The sequence below is a fragment of the Onychostoma macrolepis genome, chromosome 22 (assembly GCF_012432095.1).
Source record: "Onychostoma macrolepis isolate SWU-2019 chromosome 22, ASM1243209v1, whole genome shotgun sequence".
Lineage (NCBI taxonomy): Eukaryota > Metazoa > Chordata > Actinopteri > Cypriniformes > Cyprinidae > Onychostoma > Onychostoma macrolepis.
The window spans coordinates 20,952,544-20,972,455 of NC_081176.1; the positions used below are offsets into that span (position 1 = coordinate 20,952,544).

The following is a 19,912-nucleotide window of genomic DNA, read 5'->3' on the forward strand; positions in this document are numbered from 1 at the left end:
TTTTTTTCATTCTGTTACATAAGTATATGTGTTTAATTTGCACTACGTACAGCACTATCCTTCCTTGTAATATTCAGTTTACACTCCAGTCAAACTTTTGCCCTTTATCGTATTCGGTGGATTGTCTTTGCACCTTGGGATGTAGAGGAGAATATAATATAGACTTTTTTTGATGTAAAAAATGCCCTTCTATCCCAGTTTAATAAGCAGAGAGAACTATAAGAAGCCATTCGTAGGTTGTTTCCAGGGAGTCAACATGAAATTAATCCCGACTAGCCAGACACAGCAACATTGTCTCAAGTATATCTCCTGTTTTGTGGTTTCTTAGCAATACTTCCATGCTGGAGGTGTGGGGCTGAAGAAGACATTCCTGGAGAAAAGTCCAGACCTGCTGTCTCTGCACTACGCCCTGTCCCTCTATACTCAGGCCACTGACAAACTCATCAAGACCTTCGTTCAGTCCCAGAATACACAAGGTAAGGCTCTTCCAGACATCTCGCTGTCTTTAAATACCAATTACTTATTCCGAATACTTATTCTCAACCTTGGCAGAACGTCAGTCTTAAATAAAATCCAAATTTATTGTTTGCGGTTAAAGGGATAGTTCACCCAAAAATGAAAATTATGTAATTAATTACTCATCCTCATGTCGTTCCAAACCTGTAAGACCTTCGTTCATCTTCAGAACACAAATTAAAATATTTTTAATGAAATCTGAGAGCTTTCTGACCGTCCATAGACAGCAACACAACTGACACGTTCAAGACCCAGAAAGTTAGTAAGGACATCATTAAAATAGTCCATGTGGCATCAGTGGTTCAACCGTAAATTTTATGAAGCTACGTAAAGACTTTTTGTGTGCAAAGAATACAAAAATATTGACTTTATTCAACAATTAATATATATGTGAAGGAACCCAAAATGTCCACTCGCAATATTTTTTTTTTGTGCATTTTTCTAATTGAATACATGTTTTTCATTGAAGGTTCTGTTATCAGCATAATAATATATATATAACTAAATATGTAACATTTAAATTGTTATTTAAAAATATTGTTTTCTTTACTTTATAAATGAATAGCTTTTCTGTATTTGTTAATTTATTTAGGTTTATCTGGTCTTCATCTTTCTTTCTCTCCCACACACACTTTGGGAATCCTGACACACTTTAGTTCGAGATGCCCCTGGCAGAGCCATTTTCATAGATAATCCTTTAAAATGTAATTAGGGTAAATGTCACTGCTTCATTTAAGTATTTAAACACATATGAAAGCAAGTGTGTGTGCAAATGTGGGTATATGTGTAAAAAACCACAGCAGGTTGAAGATACACTTCGTTTTGGAGGACTGTTAATATTTGATGAGCTTGTTGGACTGTCTCTTTCTTTCTTTCTTTTTTGTCTGTCTGTCTGTCTTTCTTTTTTGTCTGTCTTTCTTTCTTTCCATCTCTCAAATCCCCTTCACTATGTGCTCTCAATTTCTCTCTGTATTTTTCTGCGTCCTCTCCTTCTCTTTCACCAGTTCATGGAGGGAAGGGGGTAAGGTTCACCCATAGTGAAGACGTGTACCCAGAGAAGGGTACGTTCACGTGGGGCCCGGTGCCCCTGACGACAAAGAACCAATCAGTGATCCACCCAAATCAGATCATGCACCTCCCATTCCAACGGGCCAATCGCATGCCCCGCGACCACCCATATGTTCCCACAGAAAGGGCCTTGCATGTATGAGTACCTGGGAAGAACATGCTTTATGTTCACATACATTGTTCTGAAATGTATCTTGACGCTACAGCAGCAAGAAAGCCCAGGATGAAGTGTGTTTTGAATGGCAGTGAATGAGGAATGCACACACTTCTGCAGTGTGAGAGGTGCATGTGTGCACTGCGGATGATGAGCCGCGAGTGTCAATGAGTAAGCGAGTGAGAGACCGTGACGAAACGTTACTTTCCGAGCACTGAACCACATTGTCGAATGTAGATGTGACATTAATTGCGACTGACTCAGCTTGTCCACAGGCAGGGTCTGTTCTGCTGCTCAACGCGATTTTCCCTCACAACCATGCAACGTGGTTTCCCTCCCTTAGGCTCAGTCTAACAAGACAACCCTCCCTCAGCCATTCAGAGTTTGTTCCTGGGGTCAGGTGATGAGCTTTCTGTCAGTGTACATCAGTTCGGAAAGGCCCTAAATTGGCATTTAAGGGCCCTGTAAAAAATTACTTGGATATATGTGATTATAACTTGAGGTTTGAGATGCTTGAGTCAAATTAGCTTTTTTTATTAGGTTAAAGATGTATTATTTTCAGAGACACCAGAGTTTTTGATAAGGGTTTAATTAATGGAAGAAAGCCTGTCATATTTTCATGAAAATACTGTTATGATCAAAAAATCTTAAAATTAAAAACCTAAATATATAAAATATTAGAATTTTTTTTGATATATATATATATATATATATTTAAATATATATTATTTTTCACACTTTATTACTGTTTTGTTGACTTTTGTGGTGAAATATGACCTGGACATTTCTTGACAGGTTTCGTGACATTTACTCGGATGTTCTTTGGTTAGGAGTAATATTAAAGTGCTACGTCAACAGCCGTCAGCATTACCGTTAGTTCAAGTACTTTCAAATCCCTGCTGGCTCAGACGGTTCTGCTCTGAGGAAACTGCATTATCAGCCTGTTTCTCTGACAAGTGCACACATATAACAGATGCCGAAAGGAAGGAATCTATTTTTTTAATTATTATTTGATTGCAGCTGACCTAGATTCTGTGGAAATATCTAGTCATTTAATTCACATTTAGCTATGTGAATTCAGTGGAGGCATCATTAATCAAAGGTGTTTGAAAAAAAAAAAAGAATAATTTAAAATCATAAATGCTAAGATTTGTTCTTGAATGTCATCTTAACTTTAGGACAAAGGACTTAGCACTTTCCGTGAGTGTGAATGAAAATGTGGGAATGGATGTGGTTTTCCGCATGTACCTGCCTGCATTTAAAACCAAGTGAAAGACAATATTAGATGTTCTCCTTGTCTTCTCCTTCCTATGAATGACTGGACCAATAGGACTGCTCTCCCCCTCCCCATCATGGTTATAAACCCTTCATGAAACACCAGAAATGAAGTGTGACCACACTGCATGTGTGCAGATAATACACTCATGATAATCTGAGGAAGCACACTTCTCTTTGTATCGTAAACACTTTGTTGCAAAAGAATCCTGTGAGGCATTACTTTATTTTGGTTGTCTGTGTATTATGAGCTAATGACGTTGATTATTTCAGGTCATGGCAGCTTGTTGACATTTCATGTAGACATGAGTATGCTAGCTTGCTATTTTTGGTTGCTAGCTAGCTAGCTGTAAAAAGCTGTTAGCGCTGTACACAGACACCGGAATAAAGTGTACCCAATTTTGTGCCTGAACAAGCCTCACAAATTCAGATTAGAGATGTGTTGCAAGGATCACTTGTTCAATCACCTTCAGAGCTTATTTGCATCCTGCACAGTGCTATACAATTTTTAAAAGTTCATTAATGTATCACCCCAATTAAGTAAAGTCCAATTTGTTCAGCTCACTGCTTTTTGAATTGTGTATATTAGCCCTTATGGAAATTAGCGGCTATTAGCGAATTTAAAATTCTGTGCAAATGGAATTCACATTTGAACCCAATTAATGCAATAATATGCTCTGAATTTGTATTTAAGAAGTGTTCCAACATGGAAGACCAACCTGAAAATCTCTTCATGTTATTAATGATCTCTTAAGCCAGGTTCAACACCATTATGCTGTTTAAACGTCTTTGTCATCCAATCAGTTTAAAGCATACATTGCCTCTGTATGACTCTGCGGTAACTGAATTCATAAAGGAGGTGATTAGAAGTTCCATTGAGCCATACCGATGCAAAGTATCCTGCCAGACCGAATATGGAGTCTTGACTTGTCTCGCCTTGTCTGCAGGTACTGGTGTTGATGATGCAGTTGGAGAGGTGTCTATCCATGTGGAGATCTTCACTCATCCAAATACTGGAGAGCACAAAGTCACAGTGAAGGGTACGTATTGTTTCTTGATGTGCAACTGAAGCCTGCTGTTTGCATTCCTCCTCGAGTTTAAATTTTGAAAAAAGTTGCATCAGGTAGGGTAAAACTCACTGATGGAATTCTTTTGAAGAAGCCTCAATGTCTTTCCTTTACAATGGGGTTCCTGGAGGAACTACTGATGACTTTAAAACCCTGATGTCTTTAAAGGTCTTCCAAGAATCTCCAGGTTCCATTTTGTAAGTTCTTCTGAGAACCTTATTCAAAGGTGTCTCAACTCTTTGCTGCAGAGTTTAGTTCCAACCTAACCTCAGACTCAGCTTCCTGAAACATTCTAGTAATCCTGAAGACCTTGAGTAATTTGTTCAGGTGTGTTTGATTGGAGCTAAACTCTGCATGAAAGTGGACCTGGAGGGCCAGAGTCGAGAACCCCTGGTTTAGAGGTTCTCCTTTTGTGCCAAACTTGGTCCCTCAAGTAGCTTAATTTTTGCAGGGGGAATGTCAAGGGGGGCCTGTGAAAATGAAAAGGTATATGAGGCACGAGGTATATGAGGTTCCTCAGAATGGAACACTGACAGAACCCTCTAGAAAACCAATGACAATTTTTAGTGTTCTTATGGGTTCCATTTTATAAGTTCTTTCAAGAACTTTATTTAAAAGGGTGCCTAGAGGTTCCCCAAGGATTCTTCAAGTGTGCTGATCTAAGGAACCCCAAATGGTTTGCAGTGTAATGGGAAGAATGTTAAGGGGAGACTACACTATAAAAATGAAAATGTATGCAAGGCTCTATTTTGGTTCCTTAGATCACCACAACTGGCGGAACATTCTGGAAAACCTCTAGGAACCCTTGTCAGGTGCCTCAAAACCTTTCCAACATGGGAAGAACTGTTGACATTCTTTAAGCCTTGTTCAGACTATCAGCCCAAATCCGATTTTTGTGCAAATACGATTGGAAATCTGATTATATTTAGATAGTCTGAACGGCAACAAACTACATGAAATCCGATTTGTGCAAATCCGTTTCGAGCTACATTCGTATGTGGTTTGGAATCCTATTCAAATCGCATTTCTGGAAATCTGGATTTAGCGTAGCTTTTTCACGTCCTCACGCCACGTAAAATGTAAACACGTCAGACATTTTGTAGAAAACAAAATAAATGTCTTTGCAGAAACAAGCATGTGTTGTTGCGAACTGTAAATTAAGCAAAAAAAGACAATATACTGCCATATACTCACCACTTTGAGTGTTGAAACCAGCAGAGATGGCAGCAAGGAATAAAGTCGCACATTTCAGCTTCCTGTGTTTCTGATGCTGCCTCATGAGATGAAATCCGTAGGTTAATAATAATAATAATAATCCAGCGCGACGGCAACATGTTGTAAGACAACATCTGTATTGCTTTTATTGTTGTTTTAGCTTAGGCACAACGCAACGGCATTGCCATAGTAACCAACGCACATTCAGTAAAACGAAAGAGCGCATATGGACACACAAATCGGATATGAACAGTTGCGATACACTGTGTGGACAGTCAGTTATTCAAATCAGATTCCATCCGGAATCGGATTTGGACTGACAGTCTGAACGAGGCTTTAGTGTCCTTGCATGTACTTATGGGTTTCATTTTGTAAGTTCATTTGCCTTTCTCAAAGGGTGCCTAGAGGCTCTCAACACTGTCAGAAGAATGTAAATGTAGAATGTAAAAAAAAAATAAAAAATTACCTTTGGGGTACAACAGCTTGTGTTGTACCCAGTGGGGCAGCACAACAGCTTGTGTTGTACCCAGTGGAGCAGTACCCTTAAACCAGGCGTCTCCAACCCTGCTCCTGGAGAGCTGCCGTCCTGCAGATTTCAGCTCCAACCCTATTTAAAAATACCTAAACCAGCTAATTAAGGTGTTCAGGGTTACTTAAATGTGCACTAAGCAATATTTGAAAAATGCTTTTGACCACAGTCTCGGACCGAGTCCCAAAACACACTTGTAGCCAATCAGCGTTATCTGTCTAGTAATGATAGAGAGAAGAAGAGCGCTCAATTTGAATGCACAGGACGGATATTAGCAGATCGACTATAGATAGAGAGAGATGGCAGATAAAACAAAGAGGAAAATATCAGAGGAACAAAACATTAAAAAGAAGGGTTACGATCAGGCAGCTTTCCAGCGATAGAGAGAACCCATACTCCCATAATACACTTAACCTGGCTTAATGCCTTAAGACAGTGTTTTTAACATGCCAAACTCAGTAAACACATTATTAATCAAATCAAACTATGTACAGTATAGTATGATTTATTAATAATGTGTGTATTGAGTTTGGCGGTTTTGGAAAAAAATAATAATATCATGAAAAAATATTTAATGACATGAAAAAATATTTAAAAACCTATATTGTAGCAGTAAATTTAAACTGGAGAAAGTTTTGAAGCGCTATTGTGCAATAATAAATGTAAGTCCAATTTTTCATGTAAAATTATTGTGTACTGTACATACAGTAAGGGAAATATTGGAAGTATTGTCTAAGGTGAGATATTGGCAAAATATATTCAAATATATTCAGTCAGTTTGCCCACTAGGCAAATCTCCAGATGCCGGGACATTTTAAAACGCGTAAAGTGGCTTAATGCATTAAAACAGTGTTTTTAAAATACCAAACGCAATAACAGTGCATAGTTTGATTTTATTAATAATGTGTTTATGGGCGTCGGAACCATTGTATGTGGGTGTAAGTACATTGTAAGTACCCACCCACTTTTGAAGACCGATATTGGTCCCAACCACTTTTACCGTCTCTAATTCAGCGAATATGTCTGTGCACTTTTCAGAGCGCCGTCAGTCAAATCCATTCCACGTGACATGACGAATGCCCTAATAAATTAAACTTCATTTAGCTACAGCCTTGAACACTGCTGCTTCCTCAAATCTATTGCACTTGGCTCATTCAGAGTCCATATAAATTAAACTCCATTCCGTGTTTTCACTAGTAACTCGCGCCTGCTGCACTACCGAGACACAGCAAAGTAAACAAAGCATCTGAGCATACCTGCTGCTCAGATACACCTAACCCTACCCGATACTTTTTTTAAACTTTTAGATTATTTCCTTCAATTTTATTTTTATTGAAAAATGCCTTTCCGATGTAATAAGGGATGTGAAAAGGGAGAAGAACGATTTCGGTAAAATGCGGACGCGAACTTTACCACTTACACCACTGGAATTGCATAGAAAAAGCTGTCTTTTGTAATATTGTTACGATAGTGAGCAGAGGTAAATAACCCCTGCCGATGAGGCGGCCTATTTGCACTTTGTGTAAATAGACACTCCGTTATTTAAAAGGCACCAGACTACAGAAAATGGCATAAACTGCAGTAATTTATTTTTTTTCTGGGGGAGACCACCCACATTTATTTTGCTTCCGATGCCCATAAACTGACGCCAAACTCAATACACACATTATTAATAAATCATACTATACTGTACATAGTTTGATTTGATTAATAATGTGTTTACTGAGTTTGGCATTTTAAAAACACTGTCTTAAGGCATTAAGCCAGGTTAAGTGTATTATGGGAGGAAAAGGCTTTACGCGCAATTAAACGCGTTACGTTCTTATTCTGGACTCATCTGCTTGTCTATACATCGTATGCTTTATTAATAATGTGTTTATTGAGTTTGGTCTTTTAAAAACACTGTTTTAATGCATTAAGCCATGTTAAGCATTTTCAAATGTCCCGGCATCTGGAGATGCCGCCGGAAGTGCCGCTGCTTCCTTTTACACTGAAAAGTTCACGCACATCCACATATAAAATCACTTGCATATACGCTTGCATATTGCTTAGTGCACCTTTAATAATTGAAGCAAGGTTGGAACTGAAGTCTGCAGGATATTAGCTCCCCAGGAGCAGGGTTGGAGATCCCTGCCTTAAACTTTGTACCTTATCTCCCTCTAAAAAGTGCATTTTTGAGTCACGATATGTACTCTTAAGGTTCTGGTATAAACCTTTTAGGTACAAAAAACTGTTGAGGGTACTGTTCCAATGACAAGCTGCTGTACCTCTAAATGTACCATGTTTGTGCTTTTTTTTTTCTGAGAATGGAGGGTTGTTACAGTGTGGTGGACTAAGGAACCCCAAATGGTCTCTCAAGTAGCTTCATTTCTGCAGCGTAATGGGATGCAAGTGAAGGAAAGTTTAAGAAAATTGAACAACTCAATGTATTTTCTCTTAGTGGTGGCTGCGAATGACTTACGGTGGCAGACCTCTGGAATTTTCCGACCCTTCGTGGAGGTCTACATCATTGGCCCTCATCTCAGTGATAAGAAGAGAAAGTACGCCACCAAGTCCAAGAACAACAGCTGGGCTCCCAAATACAATGAGACCTTTACGTTGTGAGTGACATGCACTTGCATTTTAGTTTCTGCATACCACATTTTACGCAACAGTTCCTGAATAAAACATAATCCTGTTTCTTTTTCAAAGCACATTGAGTAACGAAGTGGGTCCGGAGTGCTACGAACTGCAGGTGTGCGTGAAAGACTACTGCTTTGCACGAGAGGACCGCACAGTTGGCATGGCGGTACTGCAGCTGAAGGACGTAGCACCGCGGGGTAGCGTAGCATGCTGGCTACCGCTAGGTAAACGCATTCACATGGACGAAACCGGCCTGACCGTACTACGAATCCTGTCCCAGCGCAACAACGACGACGTTGCGAAAGAATTTGTCAAGCTTAAATCCGACCAGCGCTCTGCTGAGGAGGGGCGGAGCTAAGACCAGGAAGTAGCTAGCGAGGCATTGTAACTTTGGCGTAAACACTGCCCCCTGATGTTCAGATGTTGCACTAGCACATAGAAAAAAATACACAAGACATATTTATCTCGGTTCTTCACTTTAATGACCAACCGTTTACGTGACAAAGCAGTTATATATTTGTATTCAGTGCACTGCCATTAGAATTGCCAGGAAGGGCTTGTTTAACAAGCACAATTTGGCACATGAAACAGACACAGGATATTGTATCTCTTAAATACTTGATGTCTTTTGATTTTTATAAAGCATATTTCAAGACAAAAACCTGCCAAAAGGTACAACACACATTTATCTATTATTCTGTGAAGCATTAAATATCATCAATGCACAGGTCTCAAAATATAAATCCAGAAAATATTTATAATAGTATATATATATGTGTATATATATATATATATATATATACAATAAAAGACTATATTACAGTAGTTATATTAAATATATATTTAATTTATATTCAGATTTTTTTTTTCAAACGCATCCGTGAAATAAAACTAGATTAAGGCATGTAAACATGACAGAGTGCTACACAGTGCCATGATTTTTCTTTTTTTTTTCTTCCATATTCAGCGATCTGTAATGATGTCAAACCTCTTTCGTGCGGCCTTTTGTCAATCGTTCCTGCACCCTTCAAGGGTGCCTCAATGTCAGGGTCTCGTTTCTCCACTACGTACAACCATTTCACCCCTTAACCTCCTTAATAGGGACCAAAAACCCCCTATGGGTCAGACTTTAATGTTATGCAATCGTTTAGAAGCACAAGAAAATTACGAAAAACAGACCTACAACCAAATACACCTCTGAAAGCAGAGTGGTTGCTTTTTCATGTAGTATGAAAATATGTGAAATAATTTTTAGGGGGCGCCACTTGCAGGAAATCCTACAAATTCTACGTATTGTACAAATACAAGATGCTTCGCACATCTAGATTCAATCACAGGGCCACCTCTGTCCTGTCTTTGTGTGTTTTCCGATCCGTTAAAGTACGAGTGCCTGTGCGGTTTATCCGGTGTTTGTCGGCATGATTAGGCACTACGGTTTATACGATGTATAGATTGACAAACACTGCTTGTATTAGACACCAGAGCTGCCTGTTTCAGTGAAATTTCACTTTATAACGTCACGTTTAAATGTCATACCGCTTCAGATCATTCCATGCAAAATGGGACTTTTCTCCCCACTCACTGGTTTCACAACTCAAAAGAATCAGAGCCACTGAGAATCGCTCCTATAGAGTTGCCATAGTAACCGCCGATGAATCCTGCCATTTTACTGGCAAACCATCCACCATATTAGAAAAGCACAAGAGATATGCTCTATAATGTGGGTTAAACACTGTATATCCATTCATTCCCTGCTGTACTGCGCTAAACCTTATGAAAATCTGAGGTGAAGTTATCTAGATAGAGTCGCTTGTTGAATTTAGCAATGAAGCACCTTGCGCTACAGCTATTTCCCTGTATTATTTCTCTGAAAATAGTCTATGCATCTGTTCTATCAGTCATAAGTGATCAACAGACTTGGATTGTTTACATCGCGAACGCTCAGCGCAAACCGCAGCTGTTGTTTCGTTTTACAGACTGAATCCTTTTATGATCAGTGTTGTGATATTGAACACTAGGGTTCTGCCACAGGAAATGGCGTTAATGAATGTTGAATTGACTGCAGAGTGGAAAATAGAATCTGTAGCAAGAACATACTTTAATTCGGATGGTAGGATTTCAAATATTAAAGATGTGTGTTGCTGTTTGTGAATTATAATATTACAGGATGCAGTCGTGAGCATGTAGTATGAGACAAAGCACACGCAGACACAAGTGCACACGGATCCCAATAACTCGACATGCACCCAAGCGACTCCTTGCCTGTATATAAGAAGCAGTGCATGTTGGGAAAGATTCTTCTTTGTGCCAGCATGTATCTTTGATGTGATATTCAATTGTTGTCTTTATTTCTCTTGATTTGTCATTTATTTTGATATTTGGGTATTATTTTCTATTTTTGGAAGGCTTGTGAATATATAAATATGTATTACTGATGTGTAGTGGTACAGAGTTACTAGCATGAGAGATTTTTTTATACGAAGATGTTTCTAATTTTCGTTTTTCTAAATATGATCGTTCTTATCGGGGAAGGAGGTAAAACAGATGCAGGCCTTGGTTTGTTTCTACTTCCAATAAATGGATAAAAAAAACGCAATGTGTAATGGATTTTTTGTTGGTTTCTGTTAAATATGGTTTCAATTATTTATTTATATATAGATATTTTTAAATGACAAATTATATTTAAAAAAAACAAAAAAAAGTTTACATTCATTTATTTTATTTTTAAATGAGGAAGGTTCATCGAGGCAAAATTTTATTTTATTTGGCCTGACATGTACGTTTAAAATCTTTACATTTTCAAATTGGTGTTTTTAAAGGAGGGAGAAAGCTAACATAATTCTACATTTAAAATGTGCCTAAAATTAACACGCCATACACAAAATGCCCAGATAACATTTTAAAGTGATGTTGTAAGGCAAAAAAAAGGCATTTCGGGAGGCAAAGGAACACCCACATTCAGACTCTGCGTAGGAAGGAGATCTTGAGGGACTCTGGGATTTCTAGCTGGGCGGCACTGACTTGCGGTGGAGGCAGATAAGGGAACGTGACGGGGAATACCCGTCTGACATCCATCAGAAGCTGTGGAGGTTGCCCCTCAGAACGCCCCTTCAGCAGCCCCTGGGAAACCCCACAGAAAAGCAGCGCTATCACTGCTGGACAAAACCCTGCTATAATATTGTTTTAGAATTGAATGCTTTTGCTCTTACCTGCACTATACGGATGAAATTGAGCGTCACTCTCTCTTCAAGGTCACTCTGAGGTGTATAGAGGCTTAAAATCTTCACCACCTGCAACACACATTTAAAATGCAAACACAGTTAGCATGCCAACATAAAACTGTGTTTTTATATAACTTATCATATATATTGAACATGTATTTAAATTAAAATTGAAATTAAATTCTGTACATGTACATACACACACACACCTATATATATGTGTATATAATTAACATTTAATATAATTTATGTAATTAATGATATATACACGAATTACATATAATTATATCTATATTATATAATTATAATAATGTTAACGAAATAAAATTTCAAATGTGTGTATTTAAAATTAATTAATTTAGATTAAATATTAAATATTTTTTATATTGTATTTTCATGCAAGTTAAGTAAATATATTTTATATTACATTACATATACATATGTGTGTGTATAAATATATTATAATGAAAGTTATGAATTATATACTTTATAAACTAACGTTTATCAAGACAAAATTTGATTCTAGTATCCAATTACATTCAATATTATTGAATTCATACATATATACAATTTATATAATGTTATATATAATTTTACACACATAAAAAACATTGAATGTAATTTAATAATACAATTTATATATATTGATTTTTTTTTGTTAAAGTAAAATTACAAATGTGTATATTTAAAATAAATGAATTTAGGATAAATAAAGTTTTTTAAATTTTCTTTTTATATTTGTGTATTGTATTTTTCTACAAGCTGTGTATATTATATTATTATATATGTCTATAAATATATTATAATGGTTATAAATTATATAATATATATTATAAACTTATCAGGCTTATCAAGACAAAGCTTTATTCTAGTATACAAATATAATTATGTTCAATATAATTAAATTCATACATATATATTAAATGATATATACGCAATTTATATAATGTAAAAAAAAAATTGTTTATAATAAAAAGAATATTCATCAAGAAAAATAAAATATTTTATTTTGCCTGACATGTAACTTTAATAACAGGTACGCCACCTGCTGGTTGGACAGTTCATTGCAGGCTTGGACCATGGCTTGTCCATCAGCTTCAGTCTTCTTGCTCATTTGAAGAAGCTGTGCCGCCTGTATGAGTGGCTCCAGCGGGGTCACAGTGCCCCCTGTCTGCAGTGAACGACTTCGCAGCCACTCCTCCAATAAACTCACATTATATCTACAATATATGCATATAACTATTCAGTTCAAGGCACTGAAGCAGATGTCTAAGTAAGCGAAGCGAGAGCAGTTCTGACCTGATCTGCAGGCCGCGGTTCCAGCAGCACATGTCCTTGCGCAGCAGCAGGCTGTTGAGGGTGGAGGCGGCCAGCAGGTACATGAGCTGATGGAAGACTTGCTCCAACAGGGCCGAGGCCAGATCCTGACGGGACAGGGCAGTGTGCAGCGCTGACAGTTCCCTCAGGACCGCTGACATAGTCGCTCCCTCCGTACTGGCTGGAGGTCGGGGGTCCGATCCCGCACGCTTACGACCGGTACTCAGCTTTACTGATGATCCAGCCAAACCAGGAATGGTCTCACTTTCAAGCATTGCTGGGACTACAGTTAAGAGAAGGGTACACAAACACATATATGTCATATTTTATTATATATACATACATACACAGGGTGTGTGTATATATAAATTCAAATATATATATTATATATATCATGTATATATACACACGTGTATATAATTTACATTTAAGATAATTATAAATATAAAAATATATAAATTACAAGAAATAAGTTACACATAAATGACATATAAAATGTGTAAAGTAATTTATTATATTATATATGTATCGAAATATAATTAAATATGTAGCAGTGTATTAATAATGTAATAAAAGTATATTAATGTTATATTATTTATATTATATACAATTATTTTTATCGTTTGTTAATATTAAAATGTATATGTTTGTTTATGTATATTAAAATTATGTTCATATAATCAATTACATACACACAATTGATGTATATTATATATGTATATAAACATATTAATGAAAGTCATGAAATTAAATGTAAATTTTATGATCAAATATATCATATTAGAATGATCATTTAGAGTTTTTTTTTTTTTTTGCAGAAAATGACAATTGGTTAAAATAACAAATGTTTTCATTTGTTGTGATTGAAAATCATTCCAGCAATAATGATTTCTTAACTCTTCTGAAGTGAAAACATTGGTATTGTTTTGTCTGAAAATGGATATAAACATCATCTTTTTTGTTATTTTGACCAATTGTCATTTCATGCTCTAATAACAGACAACATTTTTATTTAAAATTTGGCAGAAATGTCATCAACATGTTTACAGAATAAAACAAAAAATACGTTTTACTCTAACACATAACTAAAAAAGTGTATGTATGTATATATATGTATAACACACACACATACTACAAGGTCATTGGCAGCTGTGTAAGAAAGGTCTTTATGTCTGTATAACTGTACCAATGATGGGTTGCAGGCGACTCTCAGAGATGGACAGCAGCTGCTGATAGGCCTGAATACACAGATCACTGAGCGCCCGCACAGAGTCCTGGACATCCGTCACCAGAGGAACCAGCTCCTCTGAGCCCCTCACGTCCTGCAGCAGAAGAGGCATATTTCAATTTGAAGTCGTTTCTGCATAAGAAATGAAGTAACTGCTGAAGTTGAGATGTGTGACCTGTCGGGGAGAGTGCTGGTAGAGCAGGTCTTTGAGCAGGTAAGCGTTTTTCAGCCACACAGCCGTCACGTCCAGATCATTGCCGTGTTTCTAAATGAATCATACAACAATTAATGTATTAAAATCTACTCTTTACACATCAAACATGCTTCCCAGATGCAGATTAAAATTTGTTCTGGACTTTATGCATTCTTAAAGGGATAGTTCACCCAAAAAAATGAGAATTAGCCCATGATTTACTCACCCTCAAGCCATCCTAGGTCTATATGACTTTATTCTTTCCGACACATACAGTCGGATTTATATTAAAAATGTTCTGGCTCTTTCAAGATTTATAATGGCAGTGAATGGGTGTTGAGATTTTGAAGCCAAAAAAAGTACATCGATCCATCATAAAGTATGCTCCACACGGCTCCAGGGGTTAATAAAGGCCTTCTGAAGCGAAGTGATGCATTTGTATGAAAAATATCCATATTTACAACTTTATAAACTGTAATCTCCAGCTTCCGCTAACTGTCGTACACACGTTCACTAGAGAGTGATGTTCCAGCAGATGACGGAGGTGTGAGAATATGCTAGTCTTGTGAGAACAAAGTTTTGTTTACAGCAAAGGAAAACCAGTCTCCTCTTGGCTTACTGTATATCATAATCCTCCAACATTTTTCTTTACAAATCCTCATTTTGTACTTGTAATTCATGACCGGTGTTTTGTTTTGCTCTGTCCTCTGCACTTCCACGTTCATCTACGTCATCTGCTGGAACACCACTCTCTCATGAACGTGGGTATGACAGTTAGCGGAAGAGATTACAGTTTATAAAGTTTAAAATATGGATATTTTTCTTACACAAACGCATCGCTTCACTTCAGAAGGCTTTATTAACCCCTGGAGCCGTGTGGTGCACTTTTTATGATGGATGGATGCACTTTTTGGGGCTTCAAAATCTCAACCCCTATTCACTGCCATTATAAAGCTTGGAAGAGTCTGGATATTTTTAACGATTATATTCATCTGAAAGAAGAAAGTCATATAGACCTAGGATGGCTTGAGGACGAGTAAATCATGGGTTAATTTTCATTTTTGTGTGAAATATCTCTTTAATTTTGGACTTTAATTCGTCTGAATTTTACAACATAACCTACAAGGTAACTCATAAACAATAAGGTGACTGTATAAATTACGATTTAAACAGATACACAGCTGAAATAATACAAATTGTAACAGAAGAATTAATGGGTCCCACTTTACATTAGGTGGCCTTAACTACTATGTACTTGCATTTAAATTAATTAATTATTTGGTACAATGCACTTATTGTGTACATACATGTTTTTACATTGTACTTATATTTTTTTAAATACCTATATGTAGTTACATCCGTCATTAATTTCTGTAATTACATATATAATTACACTGCTGACCCATCATGTACACCTTAACCCACCCTTAAACCTACCCATACCACCAAACCTGTCCCTAACCTTACCCGTATCCCACCTCAATAGCAGCAAAAGTGTTTTGCAATACAGTATGAATACAATAGGTACACTGTACTTATTTTTTGATGTAAGTACATAGTAGTTAAAGCCACCTAATATAAAGTGTGACCAATTAATGTGTTAATTTCTAAGCTTCACAATTCTGCTTTTAAAGGTATAGTTCACCCAAAAACGAAAATTCTGTCATTAATTACTCACCCTCGTGTTGTTCCAAACCTGTAAGACCTTCGAACGAAGATCTTCGGAACAGAAATTGAGATAATTTTGATGAAATCCGAGAGCACGCCGGCATTGCGGAGAGTATCACAGCACATGCACTTGCTTCCGCTTCACATAAACAATGCATGTGTGTGTTAACGTAAGCAGTAACGCCATGCACATGCGTTGTTTACATGAAGCGGAAGCAAGCACGTGCATCATGATGTTGGCGCGCCACAGCAGACAGAGTTAGAAGGAGAAGAATTGTTGAATAAAGCCGTTATTTTTGTTTTCTTTGCGCACAAAAAGTATTCTCGTAGATTTGTAAAATTACAGTTGAACCACTGATGTCACATGGACTATTTTACCGATGTCCTTGCTACGTTTCTGGACTTGGGAGGGTCAGGGAGCTCTCGGATTTAATAAAAAATATCTTCATTTGTGTTCCGAAGATGAACGAAGGTCTTACAGGTTTGGAACTACATGAGGGTGAGTAATTAAAGACAGAACTTTCATTTTTGGGTGAACTATCTCTTTAAACCCTTTAAAATTGGCTTCATGCACTTACAGTTTCTTACTGTAATTCCCATTTTTGCTTTTTTTTTTTTTTAAATGAATAAATACATACAAACTGTGGATGAGTTGAAATGAATTATTCGTGGCACACTGTGATAAATGCTAAAGATATAAATGCTAGTTAAATCAAAGTTAGTCGTTCACCTTCAGGGCAGTTTTAATGGCGCTCACAGCAGCGCTGCAGAGCCCCTTCACCCGTGTCTGATCCCCGCTGCAGTCCACCTGCCGTACACACAGAAACAGAACCCGAGCCACCAGTCCAGGAGGCAAAGACAAGACACACTCCGCCCTCACATCTGCCACAGAGAAACATTCAGTCCTCTCAGTCCTCATGAATTACAGTCTCAAAACGAAACTCCAAGTGTCGTGTGTTGCTGACCTGTTATGAGGTGTTTGATCAGCTTGCTCTCATCTTTCTTCCTGCACTCCAGTAGTCCGGTGAGCGTCTGGCTCTTCTGAGGGGCAGGAGATGTTGGGTCCTGGGAGGCAGCTATGGCTACACCTGAGCATTAAATACATTTTCAATATTATATCTATTGTATCATGATTTGAAACTTAGAACAAACTTCTTTTGTGAAACGTTTTGCTTGAGAAGTGTTTGTGCTACTTTCCATTAAAATACAAAACATTTGATTTGATTATTTTATTATAAACAGTAATGGCATTCAGATGTTTTAAAGTTCAAACATTTGTTTGTTTGTTTTTAAAGAAAAAAATGCTCCATTCTCCAATTCTCAGCTCCACACACACAGGAACTCAAACCAACCACATCTACTGCAAAAACTCCCCTCTTCTCCTTCTGTCCCCTCTCTGAGGCAGAAGTATCCAAACTTCTCCTCTCCAGCCATCCTACAACATGCCCACTAGACCCAATCCCCTCACACCTTCTCCAAACAATCTCTCCTACACCCTAACCAGCACTCACACACATCATTAACACATCTCTCCTCACAGGCACTTTCCCCACTGCATTCAAGCAGGCTCAGGTAACCCCAGATAGATAGATAGCTACAGACCTGTCTCTCTCCTTCCATTCATAGCAAAAACACTCGAACGAGTTGTTTTTAACCAGGTATCATTGTTTCTCTCACAGAACAACCATCTGGATGCTAACCAGTCAGGTTTCAGGAGTGGCCACTCAACTGAGACTGCGCTACTGTCAGTCACTGAAGCCTTGCGGATTGCAAAAGCTGATTCCAAATCATCAGTTCTTATTCTGCTGGATCTATCTGCTGCTTTTGACACTGTCAATCATCAGATCCTCCTGTCCACCCTTTTCATCACTGGGCATCACAGGGATTCCACTTTGCTGGTTTGAATCCTATCTCACTGGTAGGTCTTTCAGGGTGGCCTGGGGAGGGGAGGTATCCAAAGCACACCAACTGGTCACTGGAGTTCCTCAGGGATCGGTTCTTGGACCCCTCCTCTTCTCCACATACACTACATCACTGGGTCCCATCATACAAGCACATGGTTTCTCCTACCATTGCTACGCTGATGACACACAGCTCTATCTCTCTTTTCAACCAGATGATCCAACGGTAGCTGCACGGATCTCAGGCTGCCTGGCAAAACATCTCGGCATGGATGAAGGAACATCACCTGCAGCTCAACCTGGCAAAGACTGAGCTTCTTGTCTTCCCTGCCATTCCAACTCCACAGCATGATTTCACCATCCAGCTAGGTTCTTCTACAATTACCCCGTCAACTTCGGTCAGAAATCTGGGTGTAATCTTTGATGGCCAGCTGACTTTCAAAGACCACACTGCAAAAACTGCTCGATCTTGCAGTTTTGCATTGCACAACATCAGAAATATCAGGCCCTTCCTAATGGAGCATGCTGTACAACTTCTTGTCCAGGCCCTTGTCATTTCTAGGCTGGACTACTGCAATACTCTTCTAGCTGGACTTCCATCTTGCACCCTTACAAATGATTCAGAATCCAGCGGCACGACTGGTCTTCAACGAGCCCAAAAGAGCCCATGTCACACCTTTCTTTATCTCCTTGCACTGGCTGCCGGTTATGGTAGACACAGATGCTTGCATATAGAACAGCCACAGGCTCAGCACCCTACTTCCACTCACTTTTACAAATCTGCATTCCCTCCAGATATCTGAAATCCACTAGTGAGCGACGCCTCGTGGTGCCATCACAGAGAGGCACAAAATCACTTTCCAGAACATTTTCATTCACCATTCCTGGCTGGTGGAATGATCTTCCAACCTCTATCCGGAGTGCTGATTCAAGCGACAGCTGTAAACTCACCTCTTTCTTCACTATCTGACTTCATCCTAAAATAAAATAAAAAACTTATTTTTCTCTTTTCTTTAATCTTTCCCTGTCTAGCTTGTACTTATTTGAACAATGCTTGAAACGTGGTATTACGAGCACTTCCTGTGTCTATTTGCCTCTTTAAGATGAATCGCTTGATGTATTCCCCAATTGTTAAGTCGTTTTGGATAAAAGCGTCTGCTAAATGAATAAATATAAATGCAAATGTATACATTTATTAAGCAAGGACACATTCAATTGATCAAAAGTAACAGTAAAGACACTTACAATGATACAAAATATTTCTATTTTAAAAAATGCTGTTTCTTTTGAGCTTACTATGAATTCTGGAAAAATATGTATTATGGGTTCCACAACAATATTAAGCAGCAAAACTGATTTTATCATTAATAGCAATATGAAATGTGTTTTGAGCAGCACATCAGCATATTAGAATGATTTTTGAAAGATCATGTGACACTGAAGACTGCAGTAATGCTGCTAAAAATGTAGCTTTCCATCACAGGAATAAATTACATTTTTACATATATTCAAACAGAAAACAGTTATTTTAAATTGTAATAATATTTCACAATATTACTATTTTTACTGTATTTTTGAAAAAAATCAATGCAGCTTTGGCGTGCGTAAGAGACTTCTTTCAAAATCATTAAAAAACTCGTACCAACCCCAAACTTTTAAAAAGGTACAATCTTAAAAATAAAGTTCTTTATTGGCATCTATGGCTCCATGAAGACCCTTTACCATTTATGGAACCTTCCCATTCCAAAAAAAAAAAAAGTTTGTTAGATTTTTAAAATGTTCTTCACACAAATTTAAAAATGGTTCTTTTAAGAAGTGTTCACTGAAAGGTTATTTTGGGAACCAAAAATGGTTCCTTTATGGCATCACCTTTATTTTTACAAGTATAGTGAGGGTGTCCAAATGCTTTTTGGACCTACACAGACCTGCGTAAGACAG

General features: G+C 37.7%; 2 protein-coding genes across 13 annotated transcripts in view; one reads left to right on the plus strand and one right to left on the minus strand.

Moving 5' to 3' along the window:
• unc13a (unc-13 homolog A (C. elegans)) overlaps nucleotides 1–11,021 on the plus strand; it is a 49,891-nt gene extending 38,870 nt beyond the window's left edge. For 4 of the 12 annotated variants that reach the window (XM_058760149.1, XM_058760151.1, XM_058760148.1 and 1 more), the window contains 5 exons: nucleotides 329–476; nucleotides 1,521–1,577; nucleotides 3,961–4,053; nucleotides 8,265–8,424; nucleotides 8,516–11,021. In XM_058760149.1, coding sequence (XP_058616132.1) covers nucleotides 329–476; nucleotides 1,521–1,577; nucleotides 3,961–4,053; nucleotides 8,265–8,424; nucleotides 8,516–8,804 — 747 coding nt within the window. In that variant the 3' untranslated portion in view covers nucleotides 8,805–11,021. The remainder of the gene's footprint in view (nucleotides 1–328; nucleotides 477–1,520; nucleotides 1,578–3,960; nucleotides 4,054–8,264; nucleotides 8,425–8,515) is intronic. The other 8 variants (XM_058760156.1, XM_058760159.1, XM_058760153.1 and 5 more) reach the window with 2 other exon arrangements.
• A 214-nt stretch (nucleotides 11,022–11,235) lies between these two features.
• si:dkey-110c1.10 (unconventional myosin-Vb) overlaps nucleotides 11,236–19,912 on the minus strand; it is a 21,624-nt gene continuing 12,947 nt past the window's right edge. The window contains exons 27-35 of the mRNA XM_058760161.1: nucleotides 19,900–19,912; nucleotides 17,039–17,161; nucleotides 16,804–16,955; nucleotides 14,388–14,477; nucleotides 14,171–14,306; nucleotides 12,967–13,267; nucleotides 12,713–12,887; nucleotides 11,656–11,736; nucleotides 11,236–11,566 (exon numbers count right to left, since the gene is read on the minus strand). The exon at nucleotides 19,900–19,912 is cut by the window's right edge and continues 96 nt beyond it. Of these exons, the coding sequence (XP_058616144.1) occupies nucleotides 11,405–11,566; nucleotides 11,656–11,736; nucleotides 12,713–12,887; nucleotides 12,967–13,267; nucleotides 14,171–14,306; nucleotides 14,388–14,477; nucleotides 16,804–16,955; nucleotides 17,039–17,161; nucleotides 19,900–19,912 (1,233 nt within the window). The 3' untranslated portion in view covers nucleotides 11,236–11,404. The remainder of the gene's footprint in view (nucleotides 11,567–11,655; nucleotides 11,737–12,712; nucleotides 12,888–12,966; nucleotides 13,268–14,170; nucleotides 14,307–14,387; nucleotides 14,478–16,803; nucleotides 16,956–17,038; nucleotides 17,162–19,899) is intronic.